Source organism: Podarcis filfolensis (genome assembly GCF_964270895.1).
Source record: "Podarcis filfolensis genome assembly, chromosome: 5".
Taxonomy (NCBI): domain Eukaryota; kingdom Metazoa; phylum Chordata; class Lepidosauria; order Squamata; family Lacertidae; genus Podarcis; species Podarcis filfolensis.
In genome coordinates, this window is record NC_139608.1 from 26,807,253 (window position 1) to 26,827,692 (window position 20,440).

The 20,440-nt window shown below is 41.6% G+C and overlaps 1 protein-coding gene across 1 annotated transcript in view; it reads left to right on the forward strand.

Moving 5' to 3' along the window:
- The window catches only part of SLC9A9 (solute carrier family 9 member A9), a 261,350-nt gene that overhangs the window by 145,818 nt on the left and 95,092 nt on the right, over positions 1-20,440 (forward strand). The window contains exons 10-12 of the mRNA XM_083613281.1: positions 7,181-7,294; positions 9,134-9,245; positions 14,171-14,324. Of these exons, the coding sequence (XP_083469407.1) occupies positions 7,181-7,294; positions 9,134-9,245; positions 14,171-14,324 (380 nt within the window). The remainder of the gene's footprint in view (positions 1-7,180; positions 7,295-9,133; positions 9,246-14,170; positions 14,325-20,440) is intronic.

A 20,440-nucleotide genomic window follows, 5' to 3' on the forward strand; every position in this document is an offset into this window, starting at 1 on the left:
TGAAGTTTCTGGTGATGTATCTATGCTAGGTTGTGCTGCGACAGTGAGAGTAATTCCTAGTTAATTTCAAGCTTTGAAATTGCTATGTACTGAGTCAGATCATTGCAACACAGGCTACTCAGACTGGCAACAGCAGAAGTCTTGTTTGGTGGGGCTACCAGATTTGAGGGGGGGCTTAAACAAGGGGCCCTCTGAGGGGTCCTTGCACTGTCTTCTCTCCACAACCGTTGCACTGTCCTGATTGCTCCTATCACCTTGCTTCCCAGGCTTCTGTTTTTTGAGGGAAATGTAAGACAAAGGAACCTGTTTGTCCCCTTTCCACAGCCTGGTAGGAATCAGTGGAATGAACAATGTCCTTTTTTCTTTCTTGTTTTCCTGAAAACAAAAGAACAAGAAGGGGGATACACTTTCTCCTCACCCTTTCTTATCAGGCAACAGGAAAGGGAACACAGGGGTGTCTATTTCTCACCTTTTTATCGAGGTTGTCGCAGCATACAGTTGTGGGCGCTGCTGTCCTGAGGAAATAAAGATGGCTAGGGCAGCGTACGCACCATACATTTAAAGAACACGACTTATCCCAAAGAATCCTGGGAATTATCATTTGCTAAGGGTGCTGGCTATGGTAGCTCTGAGCAATGTAAGCAACAGTTCCCAGGATTCTGTGGGGGAAGCCATGTGCTTTCAATGAGCTTAAAAGGAGCATTGAATGTATGGTGTGTACACAGCCTGGAGCTTTGCTCCTGTGCAACAGTGCACATACTCTCCAAAAAGCATTTTTTTTAACAGAAAAAAGATGTGGTGAACCCCACAACCACACCCTGAGCAGCACCACTGGCCTTGCCAGCCATGCTACCTAAATCCTTTTAGCCCAAGGTGTCAGATTAAACCAGCTGTCTTCTGGTTACAAAACACATGGTCAGTTCTTCCCTCAAAACACTGGGAAGCAATAGGTTAGAAATAGCTTAGAATTACTACTAGTAATATTTATACTACTATCTTTGGGTTAAAGTAATGATTGAGTTCAGTTATAAATGGCAGCCTTTCACTCATTTTGTAATGTGCTGCTGTTTATTAGTATTGTTGTCATGTGAAAAGTTGGATGTGCTGTTTTGTTTTTATCATGTTCTGGGTGATTTATTTATTTTTGTACAATTGATGGCCTTCGACTAAATAATAATGCTTGGGAGTAATGCTTCTGAACATTCTGTGACATAACAGCATCTCATCCAATGGCTTTGTGAGAAGTGGCAGTCATTTTTTAACCTCCCGTGCCTCTAGAAAGAAAAGTTAAAAGAGAGAGGTGGGATTCCCACCCACCCACCCGTTACGTAAGTGAATAATGTAAATAAATTTTATATTGTAAATTTTAATACTGTATTCATAACATAGCTGTGTGATGTAAATCACTGATTTAGGATATATCTATATATCTATATCTATATATCGATATCGATATAGACATAGATATAGAGATAGAGATAGCGATAGAGATAGAGATAGAGATAGAGATATATAGATATATAGATATATAGATATATAGATATATAGATATATAGATATATATGACTATATATCAATGAATTACTCCATCTATATGAGTAAAACTTATTCAGAATAGTTTACAAGAGATATGAATACAATTTCCAACCATGAACAACAGAACAGAATACCAAACCTCCCTTAAACCTGCAAACATTAATAAAACCACCCAAAATAAATATATATTCCCAGCCCAAAGATAAAACACATCCCGCCCCCAAGACCATCAACCCAAAGAAGCTCAACAGCAGCATAAATAATCAGTCATGAATAAGCCAATGAAAGCACCTGGGTTTCAAGGCCTTTCCAAAGAAATGAACAGTAGTAGCTTTACAGATGTCAACTGGCAGTGAATTCCAAAGCCGTGGGGCCACAAAATTCTTATGAAAACAGATTAATTTCCTGAATTCCAGGGTCATGGTGTCGAATATTAAGCTCTAATATTTCAGGTGGGTCTAAATGGATATCTGACCAGACATACAAAAAAAGCTTGCAAGCAACAAAAATAGTTTCTGGTCTTGTTTCAAGAGTTAATATGGCAGAACAGAGGCTTTCCTCTCAGCAAATTGAAGATGAATGAATGGTATTCCGTCTCCTTAGAAATGGAATTGATTGCCAGAGGTTAGTGCTATGATGGCAAGTCACAAGAGGGTGCCATTGTGGGGGAGGTGCTGAGAAGGAGATTGATTTTCCTCTTTGCGTTTAAAACATGAGCAGCAGCCTGTTCCATCAATGCAAAAATAAAAAGGTAAATATATTAGTGTTTTGTGGCTTGGGGGACAATTGGTTTGCATCAAAGACATTACTTCTTCCCAGTGAGCACAGGGAGACAAATTACATATTAAAGCACTCCAAGTTTCTTTGTCAGCCGCATGGCGCAACAACAACAAAATTGGCTTCAATTTATGCCTTTCTTTCCGCTGTGAGCTATTTTTCTTTGCTCCCAGGTCTCAGCTAAGTACATTCCACATAGCTACATGACCGGCGTCAGTTTTGCATCTGACTCGCGGCTGATTCAGGTTCATGAGAAGATGGCAGCACAGGGGTTTTCTTTTCTTTTCTGTATGTGGCCTCCACCACTTGGTCGCATGGAGGTTCACTGTGGTCAACTCTCTTTGGGAATATCTGCAAGGGAATACACAGCTACACCGTTGGGCCTTGATGGAGTCTTTGTGCCACCTGCTTGCAACAAGCAAACAGGCCACAAAGAACCAGCCAGACACTTGCTCAGTTGCAGGATATGCTGAACTACAGCTCAGCCAAGAAGGAGAGGGAGGACAGGAAGAGGAGAAGGAGGAGAAGTTCCACTGCACAAGTAGAAATTATTGCACTAGTGGAAACCAACTGATAATAAAAATATATATTTAAAACAGCAAAGGGTAATTCACTAGATCACCCTATTTTTGTTGCTGCTGCTTTTCCTTGCAAGGTTATCTTACTCCAGAGGCCATTCCAGAATCCTATAACGTGCCATGATCCTGTGTGGCAGGCTGCAATCCCTAAATAAGCTCAGGCTTTAAAATTGTCACCCCATATGAAGTAAAAATAAACCAGGGACTTATCTTCTTATATGCATGATTCCTCCCATTCTAAGCCGCTTAACCTAAGAATGAAGAACATAACACCACTGCGTGGTCAGCATTCATTATTCCTGACTTTTTCTTTTTGTACCCAAAGCATCAAAGATTTCAGGCTGTGACTTCAAAAGCAAAACCTGCTTTGTGTGTGCGCATGTGTGCGATTTTTCTTAAATCTCTAATTGAAATAGAGAAAACCAGTAAAGTGATTAACATATTACGCATTAATCATGTAATAAAAGTGTTTCAAATGCCAGCAGTACTGATGGACTCTGTGTTCCCTTACAATTTAATTTAAAAGTCCGGCAAAAGAACTTCCTTTGTTATAGATTTATCAATAATCCTTGACTTCGTGATACACTTTTGATCATTGTGGGCTCATTAAACCACAGTGTTCAAATGCCATCAGTTTTGCACCAAATTGGAAAACAGTGACTACAGTGGGTTGTGACTTTTAATGACCTTCACGTATCCAACAGAAATATTCACATTTCCATGCTGAGGTGTGTGTGTTCCACCATAGATACTCCTCAGAATGTCTGCTGTATACAAATCATGCACAGCACAGGTGGGGAAAGGAAATATGGGGCAGGGATGGCAGAGATTTGGGGAAAGGGATCATCATTTTGTCCTATTGCTTCTCTTTGGGGAATATAATGAGAGGATAATTATTTATATTAGGCATAGATTTTCGCTGTGTTTGTAGGTACTGTGGCTTTTGTATATGTCCTTGCACAGATTTCCAGGCAATGAGTGTAGGTGTGCATCCTAAATCTCTTATATTATTCATCCTTTTCTGCTTCCGTGTTTCTTGTTTGACATCTTACAGGAGCATATTAATCTAAAGAGCTATTCTCACAAACCCTCTGCCATATAAGGAGCTGCTTTGCTATGGAGCCATATGCAATGCCGCTCAGCTGCAGCACATGGTAACATCCATACCATACATTTAAATGACTCCTGTATTAATCCAAACTCCCCTCCTCCTCCATAGAATCCTGGGAACTGCAGTTTGTTAAGGGTGCTGGGAATTGTAACTCTGCAAGGGATCTCCTGATAGCGCTCAGCGACCTTAACAAGCTACAGTTCCCAGGAAACCATCAAAGTCAGTGGCATGGATCTTTCCCACTTCCTGAGGGGAAGAGTTGAGAGCTGGGTGGGAAAGCGACTTAAGATTAGCCCTGCCACCATGATAATCATATTCACTCAAATGCCACAGCCATATGAAATCAGACCTTGAAGAAATGGCTCCCGCATGGTCATCAGTGGATGTGATGAGGGCCAAAGTTTCAACACTTGTGACTGATTGAAGGAGATAAAATAAATGAATGAATTTAAGTACATATTCATATCACCGTTACTTCAACAGAGACGCCTTCCTTTTCATTTTATTTTTATAATCTTTTTTTATTCAGTTTTACACTACACATTTAAATTCAAACATTAGACATAATCATCAACATTTAGGATTCCCTGAATCCTTAGACCTCCCTCCACCTTTCCATGGTTTCCATTTTCAATCTTTTTCAACTGCATCATATATTTTCTCTATTTTTCTTAAAATAATCAATTTTTACCCTAGTTTTTTGTACAGTGGTACCTCGGGTTACATACGCTTCAGGTTACAGACTCTGCTAACCCAGAAATAGTGCCTCAGGTTAAAAACTTTACTTCAGGATGAGAACAGAAATCGTGCTCCAGCGGCGCGGCAGCAGCAGGAGGCCCCATTAGCTAAAGTGGTACCTCAGGATAAGAACAGTTTCAGGTTAAGAACAGACCTCCAGAACGAATTAAGTACTTAACCCGAGGTACCACTGTACATTGCAACCGTTACTGAAATCCTGCCAAAGTTTTCAGTTGTTTAGGTAATTTCTAAAACATTTCCCATTCCTTATTAAAGTTTCTCCCTTCCTGGTTTCTGATTTTCCCGGTTATATTCACCATTTCGGTGTAGTCCATCATTTTCTTTTTAATATTCAGTGCCTGTCTAAAAATTATTGGCATAGCAGCCATATGCACCTTTCTAGGATGGTAGTTCCATCAGCATGGAGCCAGCACTGAATAGGCCCCGTTTCTGGTGCCCACCAGTTATCTGAGCTTAGGCTTCACTCACAGTTTGTACTGTCCAAAATCTTTAATACTAAAGCAAGCAAATTCCTTGTTCAACTTGTCCTTCCTGTTTGGGGTGAGCATATTTATTGAACGCCTCAGCTCTGCATCTTTGATGTGTCTGCAACCACAGTTAAGATTTTCTTGCACCTAAGTGTGGCATTTATGCCATTCATTTCCTCCCGTCTTTGTCTGAAATAATATTTCTCACATCTGTTGCCTTTTCCTTTGTCATCCTTCACTGATTTAAAAAAGCACATAAGCCCCATTGAAAATGTAAAGCGAAATGTCTCCATAGCAACCCTTTTAATGCTGTGATTTATGAATGCTCATCGACAGAGTTTGCAAAATGAGGAACCATCGGAGGGACAAGATCATTCAGCTACAAAAGCCCCTTTAACTGGGATTTTTACAAAGATGAATCCAGAAGAGCAAATTTGGGGAAAGGACCAATGCCATGCATTTTATTTTATTTTTAAAGTTTTCTCTAGCTTATTTCTGCTGATATTTGAAGATATTGCATCAGGCCATGCAGCCACTGAAAGATTCCCCATACTATAATCTATTAAGCTAATTGACTATTGAGTTTCCTTGAAAAAGCCATTGCTTGATTTGTGTTTTCTTCCTTCCCACAGGGAAGAAAGTATATATCTTGTTGCAGTAAAATTGTTGTCAAACTTAAAAAATAATGTTAAATTTACATTCTTAAATTAAGCAGAAATTAGAATAGGGTGGCTGTAGCACAGGTTCCTGATTTTTGTTTAGAGAAATTGACACTCTGCACCATTTGTTGCCCCTAAAATGCAAGTGTGGCAAGCTTGTCAGAAACTATGAGTGGTATCCAGCTAAACAGTTCCACTTGTACAAGAGTTTTAGCTGTACAACCAAACTTCCCTGCCTCCTCCTCTTCCCACATTCCCCCTGTGTGCCCCACATATTTGCTTCAGAAAACCCTGGAACCAGGGGTGCTAACTTGAATAAAATATTGGAAGGGGCAGACCAAGATGGCTTGGTCGCCCCCGAACTCGCGGCGCAGAACCACCTGCAGCAGAATGTCACACTGACCGACAGACGGGCTCTTCCCCAGACTCAACTCTTGGGTCCCAGACTCTCAGCCTGGTGTCCTTGAGAGCCCGGCACCCGGGTGACCCACACCCCTAGTGCTTATGGGTAAGACAGCCCTGGGTAGGCCCTGTCGCGAATTCCTCACGGCGCTTTTTAGCGAAACGCTCAGAGTCCCAGGTTTTTCCATTGCAGTCTTTTTAATGTGAGCTATATACAGGTATTTACAAGAACAGTCCATACAGAGTACCTGCTCCTTAAGGCAAACGAATACTCTCCACCACAGCACCACCACACCACAGCACAACCACCACAGTTACTGTTGAACAGGCTTTCCTTTTTAAAACAGGTGATAGCCAATCACATTAATCACACTCCTGCTGAGTCACTCTGACCCAGCACTTCACAGAGTATTGCATCATCCTGTTGAAGCCTGCAGACTTACTCAATATCCTGTGAATCCCAACAGGCCCCAGCCCACATAATCAATCACACAACACAGTGCACACACATCATTTGAATGGCAATGCCCATCAACTTTGGGGGGGCCTGGCCTCTCAAATATTTTATTGAGGGGTGCCAAAGACCCTTTGGCCCTTAGGAATTGGTTCCTATGGAACAGATAAAGGTGGTGCACAGGGAGCATTGTTTTCCCTAACTCCTAAATTATAAGCTCAAAGCAACTACCCCTGGCTATGTCTATGTCTACTACTGTTTTGTTTTGTTTTATTCCACATTCACTGAGACCATTGCTTGCAACCTTCAGTATTGAGTTTAAATGTTTTAAAAAATCTATGTACTAGATGTTTTGTGGATCATTTCATGAAAATCCATTCCCAAACGGCAAACCCAGATGATAATGGGGTGGGTTTTTTTCCCCTTTCTCATTTCAGTTGTTCGAGTTCATGAACTTTTTGGCTGAGAATGTTATCTTCTGTTATATGGGATTAGCATTGTTCACATTCCAAAATCACATCTTCAATGCACTGTTTATATTTGGAGCATTTGTATCCTTTTTTTAGGTACCAGCAAATATATGGTATGGAAAACTCAATGTATGGTGTGCAGTTAATCCCATAATTGTTGATATAAGCCAGAATCTTTGTCCGTATGCAAAAAAAGAAAGAAAGAATATTGTAACTATTTTCTATGTCCAAGAACACTTGGGGTGGCCAAAATCAATCTCTCTCCAGAAAATCTGTTCCGTATTTTTAATTGGACCCAGAACCTGAATTAGTAATAATTTTATTCAGTTTTTTATGCGCAACTGAATCGCAGCCTCAAAACATATATTGTTACACTATCCCCTGTGTAATGTGTTTGATGTTTCATCCTGCAGATGGTTTTCAAACTTCAGGGCTTCAGGGAACCCTTTCTGCATGAAGATGTCCATCAGTGAATCTCATCCCCCTGCGCTGGTACCACAGAGCCCCTGTATATTGCTCCCAAGCATGGAATGTTTTAGGTCTCACCAAGAGTACACATGGCCAGGTCTTTTGTCCCTTACTGATGTTCTACATAAAATGAAAAAGCAATCTAGTGCTGTTTTTCAGGAATGCTTGCCCACCTGTACTGAGATTATAAGAGCATATGGGAAAGAGCTTTGCTGTATTAGAGAAAAGCCATATCTAGCCCAGCATACTGTTACCCCACAGTCACCAGTCAGATGCTTCTTGAGAAGCCAACAAGCAGGAGATGAGCTTACTAGCACTCTCCCATTGTGACCATCCTATAGCTGGCATTCAGAGCCATATTGACCCTGACCATGGAGGTAGCATCCAGCCAACATGACTAGCAGCCACTGATGAAGAGCACTGACATTTGCTAAAACACATTTTTTGAAAACAACATTTATAAGCAACCAACACAAACTTCTTAATACACACACATACATTTGTCACAGTGTCCGCATGGACCAATTCACTGAATGTACAATTAACAGGTGGAGCTACTGTATTTTGACCTAAATCAGAGATGAAGGTATTGCTGAACTAGCTCCCATCTTTCCAGACCAATAGTTATGCTATCTGGGGATGACAGGAGTCCAACATCATCTGGTAGACCACAGGTTCACCATCTATATGCTTCTCAAATCTCCACCAAGATACTGCTTCTAAAGTTTGCCACAGGGTTGCTCTCTTCTGCTTGTGTCTATTGTACAGCTAAAGTTTTCAGTGTGGTGAAGAAGACGCCTGATACATAGGGTGAGATCTTAGAAGAAATCTCCTTCCAGCAGGGTATCTGTGTACAGTTAAGAGATGTAATTTTGCTTTTTCTATTCTTTTCTGTAAAATGTCCTTATTTCATCTAAAATTGCTATTAAAGCAACTTTGGCATTAGATGCACAGAGGGATAATGAGAAAACCAACACAATTTTCTGAACCCTACAAAAATAATTGGAAGGTGGGGGGCAGACGCCGGCGTGGAGAATCCTAGACAGATACAATATGAATTGTGAGGAAATGAGACAGTAATCATGTCTCAAAGTACATTTATCCTTCCTGAATTACTGTTTGAGGAAATAATACTGTTGGCGTCTGAACAATTTATAGCAAGCGAAGGGTTTCTTAGAGAGATTGCTGTTGTCTTTGACAAAGATGGAACATGAATTTAGAGTAGTTGAAATGGGGAGGGGGGTGAAAGAGATGTTCAAGAGAAGACAGGAAAAACCCTGGGAAAAGAAGCAGTTCTGAGTAAGCTATGAAAATATTCATTCTGTTCTTGCACCACAGTCTCATAAAGTGATGATTCTTCTGTTTGTTTTAGATCATGCACTGGGCACATCTTCATCTAGTTGTGTCATTTTCCACCTTATTTTCCTTAACTTCTCACTCCCCGTGATGTAGGTGGCAATTTTCATAGCAAGAGCCTGTAATATATACCCAATTTCTTTCATTCTCAACTTGGGCCGAAAACAAAAGATTCCCAGGAATTTCCAACATATGATGATGTTCTCAGGTGAGTCAATAGCTTCTGCCGCTTGCTGAGAAGAGAAATGAGCATGGAAGGATGCAATTTTCTTCCAAGGAAAAGGGGTGGGAGGGATGGTTTACTAGACAAAGACAAGGGAGCTACTCTGTGATCCACACTGACTGGAAAGATTTATCATCACTTCAGAAAGCCTTGCCTCTGTCCTCTGATGATATACAATAATGATTTTAATCATTTTAATTACCAAGGTGCAGCCTGCCCATTATGAAAGTTTATGAAGTGGACTTGAAAGCAGCAGCTTAGCTGGGGAAATGAAACTAACACAGCATAAACATACTGCTAAATGGCAGCCTCTCCCCTGTCCTATTTGGAGAGGACTCCTTCATCTTGGAAATTGATTGATGCAAGCACCATGCTTCCTTTGGTGGGACAGTGGCCAGTTTAAGACATCTCCTGAGTGGGTGGAGGCTTCAAGTGGTGCAGATATGAGCCTGCATATCTCTCTTCTCCACAACACAATAACCTAATACATAATGTGAGCACCGAATTCATTACCTTAATATATATCATTGCTGGGTGAACCACCACCATTTTCTTTAATGGCTATGGTGGGCATTGCCCAAAAAGAGGACAAAGGACATGGATTTGCACTAAAAAATGCATAAGCTAATTTCATTTCATTTCCTTAAAAATAGCATTTTATTATGTATTTTAAAGATTAATTGTGATAATTTGTATGTATAGGCGCAAATTGAGAAATGATTGCTGTAATTTAAGTTGCAATACAATACATCTCACCCCGATGGGGAAGACTGTAACCAGGTAAACAGTGTGCCTGCTCAGTCTTTATTCCAGGTACTAAGTGTTGATGGGCAACTTTAACTTCAAGGTTGACGGCTGCTCTCCTTTCTTAGAATCATAGAGTTGGAAGGGACCAGAGGGTCATCTAGTCCAACCTCTTGTAATGCAGGAATCTCAACTAAAGCATCCATGACAGATGGCCATCCAAAACTTCCAAGAAAGGAGAGTCCACCACCTCTCACGGGAGTCTGTTCTACTGCCGAACAGTTCTTACTGTCAGAAAGCTTTTCTGAGTGTTTAGTCGGAATCTCCTTTCTTGTAACTTGAAGCCATTGGTTCGAGTCCTACCCTCCAGAGCAGAAGAAAGAAAGCATGCCCCCTCTTCGATGTGACAGCCCTTAAGATATTTGAAGATGGCTATCATATCTCCTCTCAGTATCCTCTTTTCCAGGCTAAAGATACCCGGCTCCCTCAACCTTTCTTCATAAGTCTTGGTTTCCAGACCCTTGATCATCTTGGGTTCCCTCCTCTGCACACCTTCCAGCTTTTCAACATCCTTCTTATATTGTGGCACTCAGATTTGCACACAGTATTCCAGGTGTGGTCTGACCAAGGCAGAATAGAGTGGCACTATTACTTCCCTTGATCTGGACACTGTACTTCTGTTCTTGTGGTTCTTGATTTTTAGACTGAACTTGGATCAGACACTTCTTCAAACAGAGGACTGTAAAGTAGAATGCATGGCCACCCTACCTGGAGCACTGAAGTTGCACATGACTTTCATCTTGCTTTGGACTGCTATCTCTAAATAGACTTTTCTTGCTCCTATGTTTGTGTCATTCCAATGCCAGAAAAGGAACTTCTTCTTTTCCCAGACTTTTTGTAAACATATTATTGTTTTAGCTCAATTTGCTGATTTATGCTACTTGTTTTAGCACTACAGCCTTTGTGGCTATAATATTTAATTGATGTTTGCTTTATTTTGTAAGGCGAAAAAATTCACGTGATAAGTAAATGAAATAACTTGGAGAGTCATGTGCCCATTCCACCATTTCATGTTGGTTGTCACTGCAAGGTGAAGTGCCTGAGCCAGACCAAAAAGAAAAATGGGAATTATACAGAGAGATAGGCTGTGAGATGGTGGATGGCCCAAGGTCACTCAGTGAGCTTCATGACTTCATTACGACCTACCTGTACAGAAATAGACAAATCCTTGCGTCTTAATGTGCAAAGTACTTTGCAATTATTCAGCAAGCTGGCATAGTTGGGAGCACAAGGCACAAACAGAATCTAAAGCAATGTTTCTCTGAAAATTTCTTGGTGATTTAAAGCCCCAGAATGAGTGCACGTGAGTGCAAATTACGTGTCATGTTTATAAAAACAGGATTGTAAATCCCTTTTTATGGAAAGATTTTAATTTAAATTATTATTGCACCCTAAGAGCTCTTGGAAATTCATTTGGATAAAGCAGTTTCGTTTCCTGCCCCAGATGGGCACTCTCGGTATTATTCAGCACAATTCAGAGGCAACCTTATGATTTTCTAGGTGCAGCTGCATTTTATTGGTTGGAGAAACAAATCTAACATACTTCTCCTCTTCACTGGAGTGATGGGAGGCTTAAATAAAATTCATAAATATCTGTAAAATGTTCCTCACATCTTGCTTGAATTACCTATTTAATTTAAAGAACTTGCTCATTACGTGGGCTTCACAATTTACGGTGTATCCCCCACAGAAAACAATAATGTAGGCATGCTAAAAAGCCTTTTACATGTGCAAAACACTGTTATTTTTTTAATGTACCCAGGGCTGGGGAGGGGGTGCTTTTGTAAATGTGGCATACCATTTGGCTCATGCTTAACATACTTATTACCACCCTATGGGGAACTTTTGATGCATGGATCTGGCTCTCCCCCATTATTATCTTTCTGCTGTTTTATTTGGTCTCAGTAGGTGCATAACTTTGCCTTAGTTATAACATTGCAAAAGCAGCTCCACCATATAGTTTAAAAACCAAACGTTTAAAATCCTTCTGGAAAATTACTCATTGCATTGCAATGGCGAATGTTTGCTCGTTGAACGGTTGCTGTTTAACAAGGATGACTCTTGACTTTGTATGGTGGCTTATATAGTCCAGCAAAAGTTGAAGGTTTCTGCACACACCACACATATTTCCATCCTCCTTCCAGACAAGAGTCATTATCACAGTTCAAGGGCAAATTCCAGCTAGGCAAAAGCACTCAAGGAGGGTGTGGCCTCTGGGAGGAGGTGTGGTTTGGGGAGAGTCCCAAGGACCAAATAAAGAGGCCTAGGCCTGAGGTTCCACACACCCCTGACCCAGAGGAAAAGCACAAGGCAAGCCAAAGATATTCACTCTCCTCACTCTTGACACAGCTTCCATGCTTGGGGAGGGCAGCAAGCACAAAGAGGAGCAGCAAGACCAGGAAATTCCAAGGGGTTGACAGTGGGTTGTGGACCTTAGTAAAAGTAAAGTGTAAAGGGACCCCTGACCATTAGGTCCAGTCGCGGACAACTCTGGGGTTGTGGCACTCATCTCACTTTACTGGCCAAGGGAGCCGGCATTTGTCCGCAGACAGCTTTTCCAGGTCATGTGGCCAGCATGACCAAGCTGCTTCTGGCAAACCAGAGCAGCACACAGAAACACCGTTTACCTTCCCGCCAGAGTGGTACCTATTTATCTACTTGCACTTTGAGGTGCTTTCGAACTTAGTAGATGCCTGATATTGCCAAGCCCAGACACCAGCCCTGAAACTTCAGCAGTGTCCCTTGGAAGTGAATTCAACAGAAGGGGGAGGGCAGTCCAAAGGAATTATCGTTTGGGAGATAAATAAGATTCTACCTGCCATGAGAAAAATGCCAAAAACATGACTTCCTGACATTGTGACATTTGTTTTTATGCATGTTTCTGCTGAAGCGGAATAGATTCCCTCTGCCCCTAAAATGTTGTAAAGTTTATTGCGTACGAGTTAAACAGCAGCGCATAAATGAAATGTGATTCTCCCTATGCAGAAACACAAACATCTAAAAAGAAAATGGGTTTTGGCACTGTTTCCTTTTCCTCCCCAAAGAGCCACAATCATAGATTTCTAAAATGGAAGCGTGAAACCAGGCCATTGCCTTTCCACATTCAAGAGCTGTGCTTTTGTTCCCAGAATATTGTGCTCTGAGCATTCCAATAATAAATCCACATGGCATTCGCATTTCAGAGGAGCCTCTTTCTTTGACAAAAAAGCACTCTACAAGGCAGCTGAATAAACAGATAATAAAACATCATGCAGATTTTTGAGCATGTTTTTAGAAGAGATGTGACAGGCCTTTGTTCAAGTAGGCTTTCAAGGCAACTTTTCAAGATACTTTGCTTCACACATGTTTGGTCACCCATCTCTGGGGAATTCCCATAAGGTATATAGGTGTGTCTTGGCTGAAGGACCACATTGCAAAATTCAAAGTGCAATTTTCAAAGGATGCTGTGTTTCAGTTCTCATATTGCAAGGTATCAGTGACCTTCCAGATGTTGTTGGACTCCCAACTCCCATCTGCCTCAGACAGCATTGTGAATCATCAGGCATGATGGGAGTTGTAGTCTGACAACATCTGGAGAGCCGAAGGTTCTTCACCCTTGACACATTATTTCAGGAAGTGTAAATTAGGAAGGTTCTCCTTTAAATGCAGACTAAAGCAAATTCCTCATTCATCTCTAGTCCAGGGTTAAGCACTGGTCCAGGTACCACATAATATTCCACATTTGTAAGAAATTGATCTTTTATTGTTGTAGCACCCACACTTTGGACATGATGCTGATGCCCTCCCTGTACCCTTTTCAGCACTTGCTACACACATTTTTGTTTAGGCAAGCCTATCAAGACATGCAGAATGTTGACACGTATTTTAATATGGTTTTCAGCTTATCATACAGCAGGCCTGGAAGGGAGGGGGTTGAATTCTGAATGTTTCAAATAGTTGTTTTCAGCGGTTTCTTCACTGGTTGTTTTATTCTTTTTGTAAACTGCTTTGAGGTTGTTGGGCTTTTTTGTACAATCAAGTGGCATATAAATTTTATGAATAAAATGAAATAAATTGTTTTCTTTCTCTCCCACCTGCCGTGCACCCCCACCCCCTCTCTTCTGAAGGTTTACGTGGTGCAATTGCATTTGCACTGGCTATCCGGGACACCGACTCTCAGCCTAAGCAAATGATGTTGACAACCACCTTACTAATTGTGTTCTTCACAGTCTGGGTGTTTGGAGGAGGCACCACACCAATGCTTGCATGGCTCCAAATCAGGTCAGTGTTATCAATTCATAATGTTATGGTTCAATGTCATCTGTGGCTTTGCTCAGTCACTACATTTGCTGCATCTTTGTATTCACATTATTTGTCATTGTGCTTCATAACTGATATGCAGAAGACGGCTATGAAGGGTGCAGGGAGCTTAAAAACCAGGATGTAGACATTGGTGGATGAGGTGAAGCAGGTTCTTGACATCCCGCAATGGTCCCAAGCACAATTCAGATTTTTAGCATCTGTTTCCCCTTGTGGTTTGCTTTCCTGGAGTGATTTCTTAGGGGAGTTATGCTGGGAGGTTAAAATCTTACACTTAGAAATTTTCTTGTAGATATTGCTGCTCAAACAGCAGCTGCTATTCAGCTATATGTAGTTGTTGTTCCAGATTTTGCTCTTGACTAAATAACTTGTTGGATCTGTGCTGATCCCCACTGCCTCCAAAAGCTGATCCTTGCTGTTTCCAAAAGCCACTGGTCTGGTCTGGTCAGCTGTACTACCTTATACAGAGCTAGTCCAATATATTTTGTTGTCTGAAGCAGACCAACAAATAACATCCCCACTCTAGATGTTGACATGCGTAGTGGTAAAGGTAAAAAAGGTAAATTACCCCGGGACTGTTAAGTCCAGTCAAAAGCGACTATGGGGTGCGTCACTCATCTTGCTTCAGGCAGGGGAGCTGGCGTTTGTCCATAGACAGCTTCCTGGGTTATGTGGCCAGCATATCTAAACCGCTTCTGGCACAACGGAACACAGTGATGGAAGCTAGAGTGCACAGAAATGTCATTTACCTTCCCGCCACAGCAGTACCTATTTATCTGCTGACACTGGTATGCTTTCAAACTGCTAGATTGGCAAAAGCTGGGACAGAGCAACAGGAGCTCACCCCGTCACACAGATTTGAACTGTCAACCTTCTGATTAGCAAGCCCAAGAGGCCCAGTGGTTTTGACTACAGTGCCACCAGCATCACTTATATGCATAGTACCCAAGCCTGATGAAGTTATTTTGGCACTTGGGGAAGAAGATCTCCAAAGTACCTTTCCCTTTCCTGGCAGCAAAAATACGACAGTGATAAATTAAATAACTGACAATATGCTGCCCTTTCAGTATACCCAAAATCGTCTGCCTGAGGTGCCCACCTCATTCTACCTAATGATAGGGCTGGCCCTGACCTTAGGCAAAGGCCAAAGAAACAATGTTGTTCTCTCCATTTTGTGCACAGTGTTGGATGCAATCGGTTATCACGGATAGTTTATTGCATATTCCTCTCATTTTTTTCATAGAGCAGGAAACATTAACTGACAAATCATCATGATTAATTTGTTAATTTATTAACCGTAAATCTAAAATGTGGCTGGGCACTGGATTTTAATGGATGCTGTCAGTTTTGAAGGGATTTTCAGTGCTGCCGACATTGTGTTATTTATATTTGCAGTACGTTGTAAACCATTTAAACATGTCATTTCAGAATGACTTTCCCGATTATAAATTATTTGCCTTTGTTATTTAGTCAAAAGAAATCTAGGTTTATTAAATAAAAGATTGCCTGGACTGAGATACTGCAGTGTATCAAATTCCTTTGAGCAACCCACATTGATGGTCCCATCTGAAGTAGTGAAAACATGGGCCATGAGCTGGAAGCCACTATCTCTTAACCTTTATCCTCCAACTTTAACCATATTGGTCTGCTAGTGTGTGAACTATTGAGATAATACGTAGGATGCACTTTATTTAGGAAAGTTGCTCCATAGAAACTAAATATTAATGAAAAAATATTATGGTTACAGTCAAAGCTTTGCATCGTTGTTCCGACGGGCAGAGATTTTCCAGACAAATGGAAAGTGGAATGTTTTAGTGGATTGTTCCGTTGTTGCATTGTATACAGTCTTGTATAAATGCATTGCTATTTATAGGATCATGGGGTTGTTTCTTGCCTAGGCATTTTTTATTTAGTGCTTGTCTATATGGCTTGCTATCTACTGGTACTCTGCCTCCAGCCTGCTTGCTTCCCTGTCTCTCCGCCTCCTTCTCTCTTTGGATTGACACATAGCTTTGATCTTAGCTACAGAAATGTCTATAGACAGCCCCCTTCTGAATGATACCTTGAATCATGAGGCCGTCTCTCTGGTAGCACAGAATCTCAACCCTGCAGGTGCTTGAGCTTGGCTCAGTTGTAATTGCTTAAAGCCTGGTGGCAATAGTTCTTCAGCTGACCCACATAGGATCCAGGCCAGCAGAATCATACCCAGTAGTAATTCATTAGAGGGAATGTTTAGGACAGCTCTCACATCAGTGCTTATTGCAACAAAACAGTGGCAGCTGCCTTGGATATTTTTGTTAGCCAGGGCAAAAACCTGTGTTGTTCTTGCTATCTATTCCTTCATGATGCTTCTGCAATGACTTTTGTGGAGTTAGCGTGTACAGTGATGAGTTGTGCATCACAGCAGTGTGGCCAGAGATGCTGCAGGAATGACTGTTGGCATTGCTTCGTTCGCTCTTATTTCTGCAGCTCTTTTTGTGCATTTTGCTTCATTGCTGAGTTCATTACAGCCATAGCCCACTGCAGGCTTTCATGTGCTGATAAGCTGATAAGTACTGCCCTGTAGTCTTTGTGTTATCAGCGCTACCATCTATAGTGATGGAGCCCTTGCACATACAGGTGTGCATGTGAAGGATTCTGCATGACCCTAAGCCCTGATGATGCCAGCTTCTCAATCACATGGAAGTTTCATAACGTGCAACTGTCGATGCAAAGGCTCTGTCAGTACTGACAGTCCTGCTCTTCACATTGCAAGCTAGGGGGTAGGTTTTCCTCCACTCCCGTGTTGAATAACACAGACTCATTAATCCCCAAAGGGCTTACACTGCATTGGCATTACTCCTGGCATAGTGGCAACCACTGTACCCAGCAAGACTATAAGGTCAAAGGGTTACTTGTATTTTCTCTAGACTAACAAACTCCCAGAAATGTCATCCATAACAAACTCAGTTTGGGTGATGGTTTCTTGAAGTGTTCATTCTTCTTGTCCTTGTTTCTCTCTTTTTAAGTTATGTATGATATAATCACCTTTTAATTACTAGTTCTTATCCCTTACCTGTTTTAAGTCTTATGTGTTCATTTTATCTGTATTTTTTATCTTATGCTGGTCTGAGATTGAAACAAAGTTTGATACTGATACTGTTCATTGTTCTTGAGTGTCCCCATTTGCTAGAGTGAGAATTTTCTGGGCTTTGAAGTGATGGAGGAGGCGGAATACAAAATGATATTCTCCCAGGTCCCACATCTGGTCTGGACTGGCTTTAAATACTTCCAGGACAGGCCTGGACCTTGCTATGGATTTCTAGCTTTGTCCCTAGTGTTACAGGTAGCCTGTAAAAGGTAAAGGTAAAGGTACCCCTGCCCGTACGGGCCAGTCTTATCCGACTCTAGGGTTGCGCACTCATCTCGCTTAAGAGGCCGGGAGCCGGCGCCGTCTGAAGACACTTCCAGGTCACGTGGCCAGCGTGACGAAGCTGCAGCTGGCGAGCCAGCACCAGCGCCGCACACGGAAACGCCGTTTACCTTCCTGCTAAAAAGTGGTACCTATTTATCTACTTGCACTTAGGGGTGCTTTTGAACTGCTAGGTGGGCAGGAACTGGGACCAAACGACAGGAGCTCACCCCGCCGTGGGGATTCGAACCGCCGGCCTTACGATCAGCAAGTCCTAGGCACTGAGGTTTTACCCACAGCGCCACCCGCGTCCCTACAGGTAGCCTGACCACATGCCTAATCCTTGCCCCAGTCTTCCAGTCATCCTATCCACTTACATTTCCAGCAGCCTGCCTCTGTCACATGGATGGTGTATCCCATTTCACTGCTTGAAGCAAAATGAGAAGTGCTGTCCCGCTCTGCTGCCATGTCTGTGCTGCCATCACCAAAGCATCTCTTGACTAAATTGTGGGGTAGCAGGAAAAAGTGGCAGCGCCGATGGTAGATTTCGGTGAGATCTAAATGAAAATTGGCACTGATGCCGGTGCAACTTTTCCACTAGCAACAGGGCAGATGAAGCACACGTGGGGGTGGTGCCTCCCAAGGCAGCTGCTTCGACTTGCCTCATGGGTGGGCTAGCCCTGTTCTGTCCTCATTGTCCATCCCTTTATATGGATGCCTTGGCTCATACCCAGCCTGTAACTGTCCATGACTTTGGACTGACTCTCCTCTTGATCTGCCCCACAATTCCATTTACCTCTGGTCCCAGGTTAGCTGAAGTTCACACTGCAGCTGTCAGCTGCTTGCAGCCCAGTGCTTACGAGGAAGAGGGAGAAACGGAAATTGTGGCTGACCTCCTTTAAGACATGTCGAGGGCAAAGAAAATCCTAGCTTTGAAGGCTTAAGGTTTTCTTCCACTGCAATACTTTATGCATAGCTTGGTTTAGACAGAATGCTTCTCCCACAATGAATCTCCTCGAAATATTAATTTTTTTTGAAATGTACATATCTGGCAGGATCTGCTATACCTGCCATTTATTTGTGCATATATGTGTTTGTGCTTTTTAGGGTTTTTTATTGTGATTATTGCAATCAATTTAGTATTTCTATTGTGTTTGTAAGTTGCTTTGAGATATTTTATGAATAAAGCAAAATAATAATAATAATAATAATAATAATAATAATAATAATATAATAGGTGCAAAGAGTCTCCACCCCTTAATGATAACATCTACAATTCTGCCTTATGCTTTGCATTCATAATAGTCCTGTTAGGATGGCTCTCATTAGTGCATCATATCTATGCATACGCTGAAGAATTCATTTATATCTGAGCAATCCACAGATGAAAGTGAGGTATAAAAGTCACCGCCTGAGAACTTTATCATCTCAAACATGTACCCACAAATAGTCTACTAATCCACTTGAATCCAAATTTTCTTCTTTAATTTGTTTCTGGAACAAGCTGGATATATAGTTTGTGGTTAGGGCAAGAACCCAGAGGAGCCTGTACAATTGACACAGTGTTGGACATGACAAAGGCAGGCGGCTTAAGGAACAATTGCTCATTGGCTCTTTTCCCAGTTCTCCTTTTTCCCTTGGACTAATTTTGAGAAATGGAACCGCTCCAAGACAAAAATGTCTCCCTTCTACCTTATGAGACCGCGAAGGAGTTTTCGAGTTGTTTTCCTCTCTGATTTACAGACAGATTGGTAAGCCTGCTGAGCCAGCACATTGGCTTGGCTCCGTCTAGTGTTCTGGCATAATGGCGCACAACTCCCTTTTACTGTCTAAACACTTAAATAGTACCAAATAGGATGGGACGAGACAATTTGTTGGGAGAAGGGAAGAGAGGTCTGAATAATATATCAAATCCTAGACACTCACATTAAAAGTTCCGGTGCCAGTTCTAAAGAGAAACGTGGTGTTGGTTCCTGTGTGTTAGCATCATAATTTATGCACCCATTTCCCCCCTGCTATATATTTGAAGGTATAAATACATCCTTTCCCATCCCAACAACTGCCTGGCACCTATGTGAATACACACCGCAAGCTTGTGCTCACAGCCACCTTATTGAGAATAAATAGCTATCCATTTTGTGAGGAAGCCACCAACCTCCCTTGCTGTGCAGGATTAGCTTAATCAACTATCGGATCAAACGGGTTAAGGTGGGGAGGGGTGGAGCAAATGAGACGCTACAAGCTTCCAGTCTCCTCCTCGTGGCTTGAGGGAGAACATGATTTGGTTTACATCTAAAGCAAACCCTACCTAATTTGAACTACCTGAAACAATGTGCAAAGCACAGCCATCCTTTGAATTTCTCCCACTTCTGAATTTTGCAATGCAGTTCTCCATGCAAGTATTGTGCATGCATAGGCATGCAAAATTGCATATAGCAGGGGAAAGTGTGCATAAAACACTTAATAGTTGTGGAAATAACATACAGAAATGTATTATATTAAGGAAAAAATGTTTTGCAAAAATGTGTTCGTTAAGCAAAGGTATGTCTATAAAGATAAATTTGCGCTAAAGTGGTATGAATTTTCATGCAGAATTTTTTTAAAAAATAAACTGCAAACTGATGTGGAGGACTAAATTTAAGAATAGGAAAGTAAGAAAATGAGAGAAACTGAAATTAACAGATTT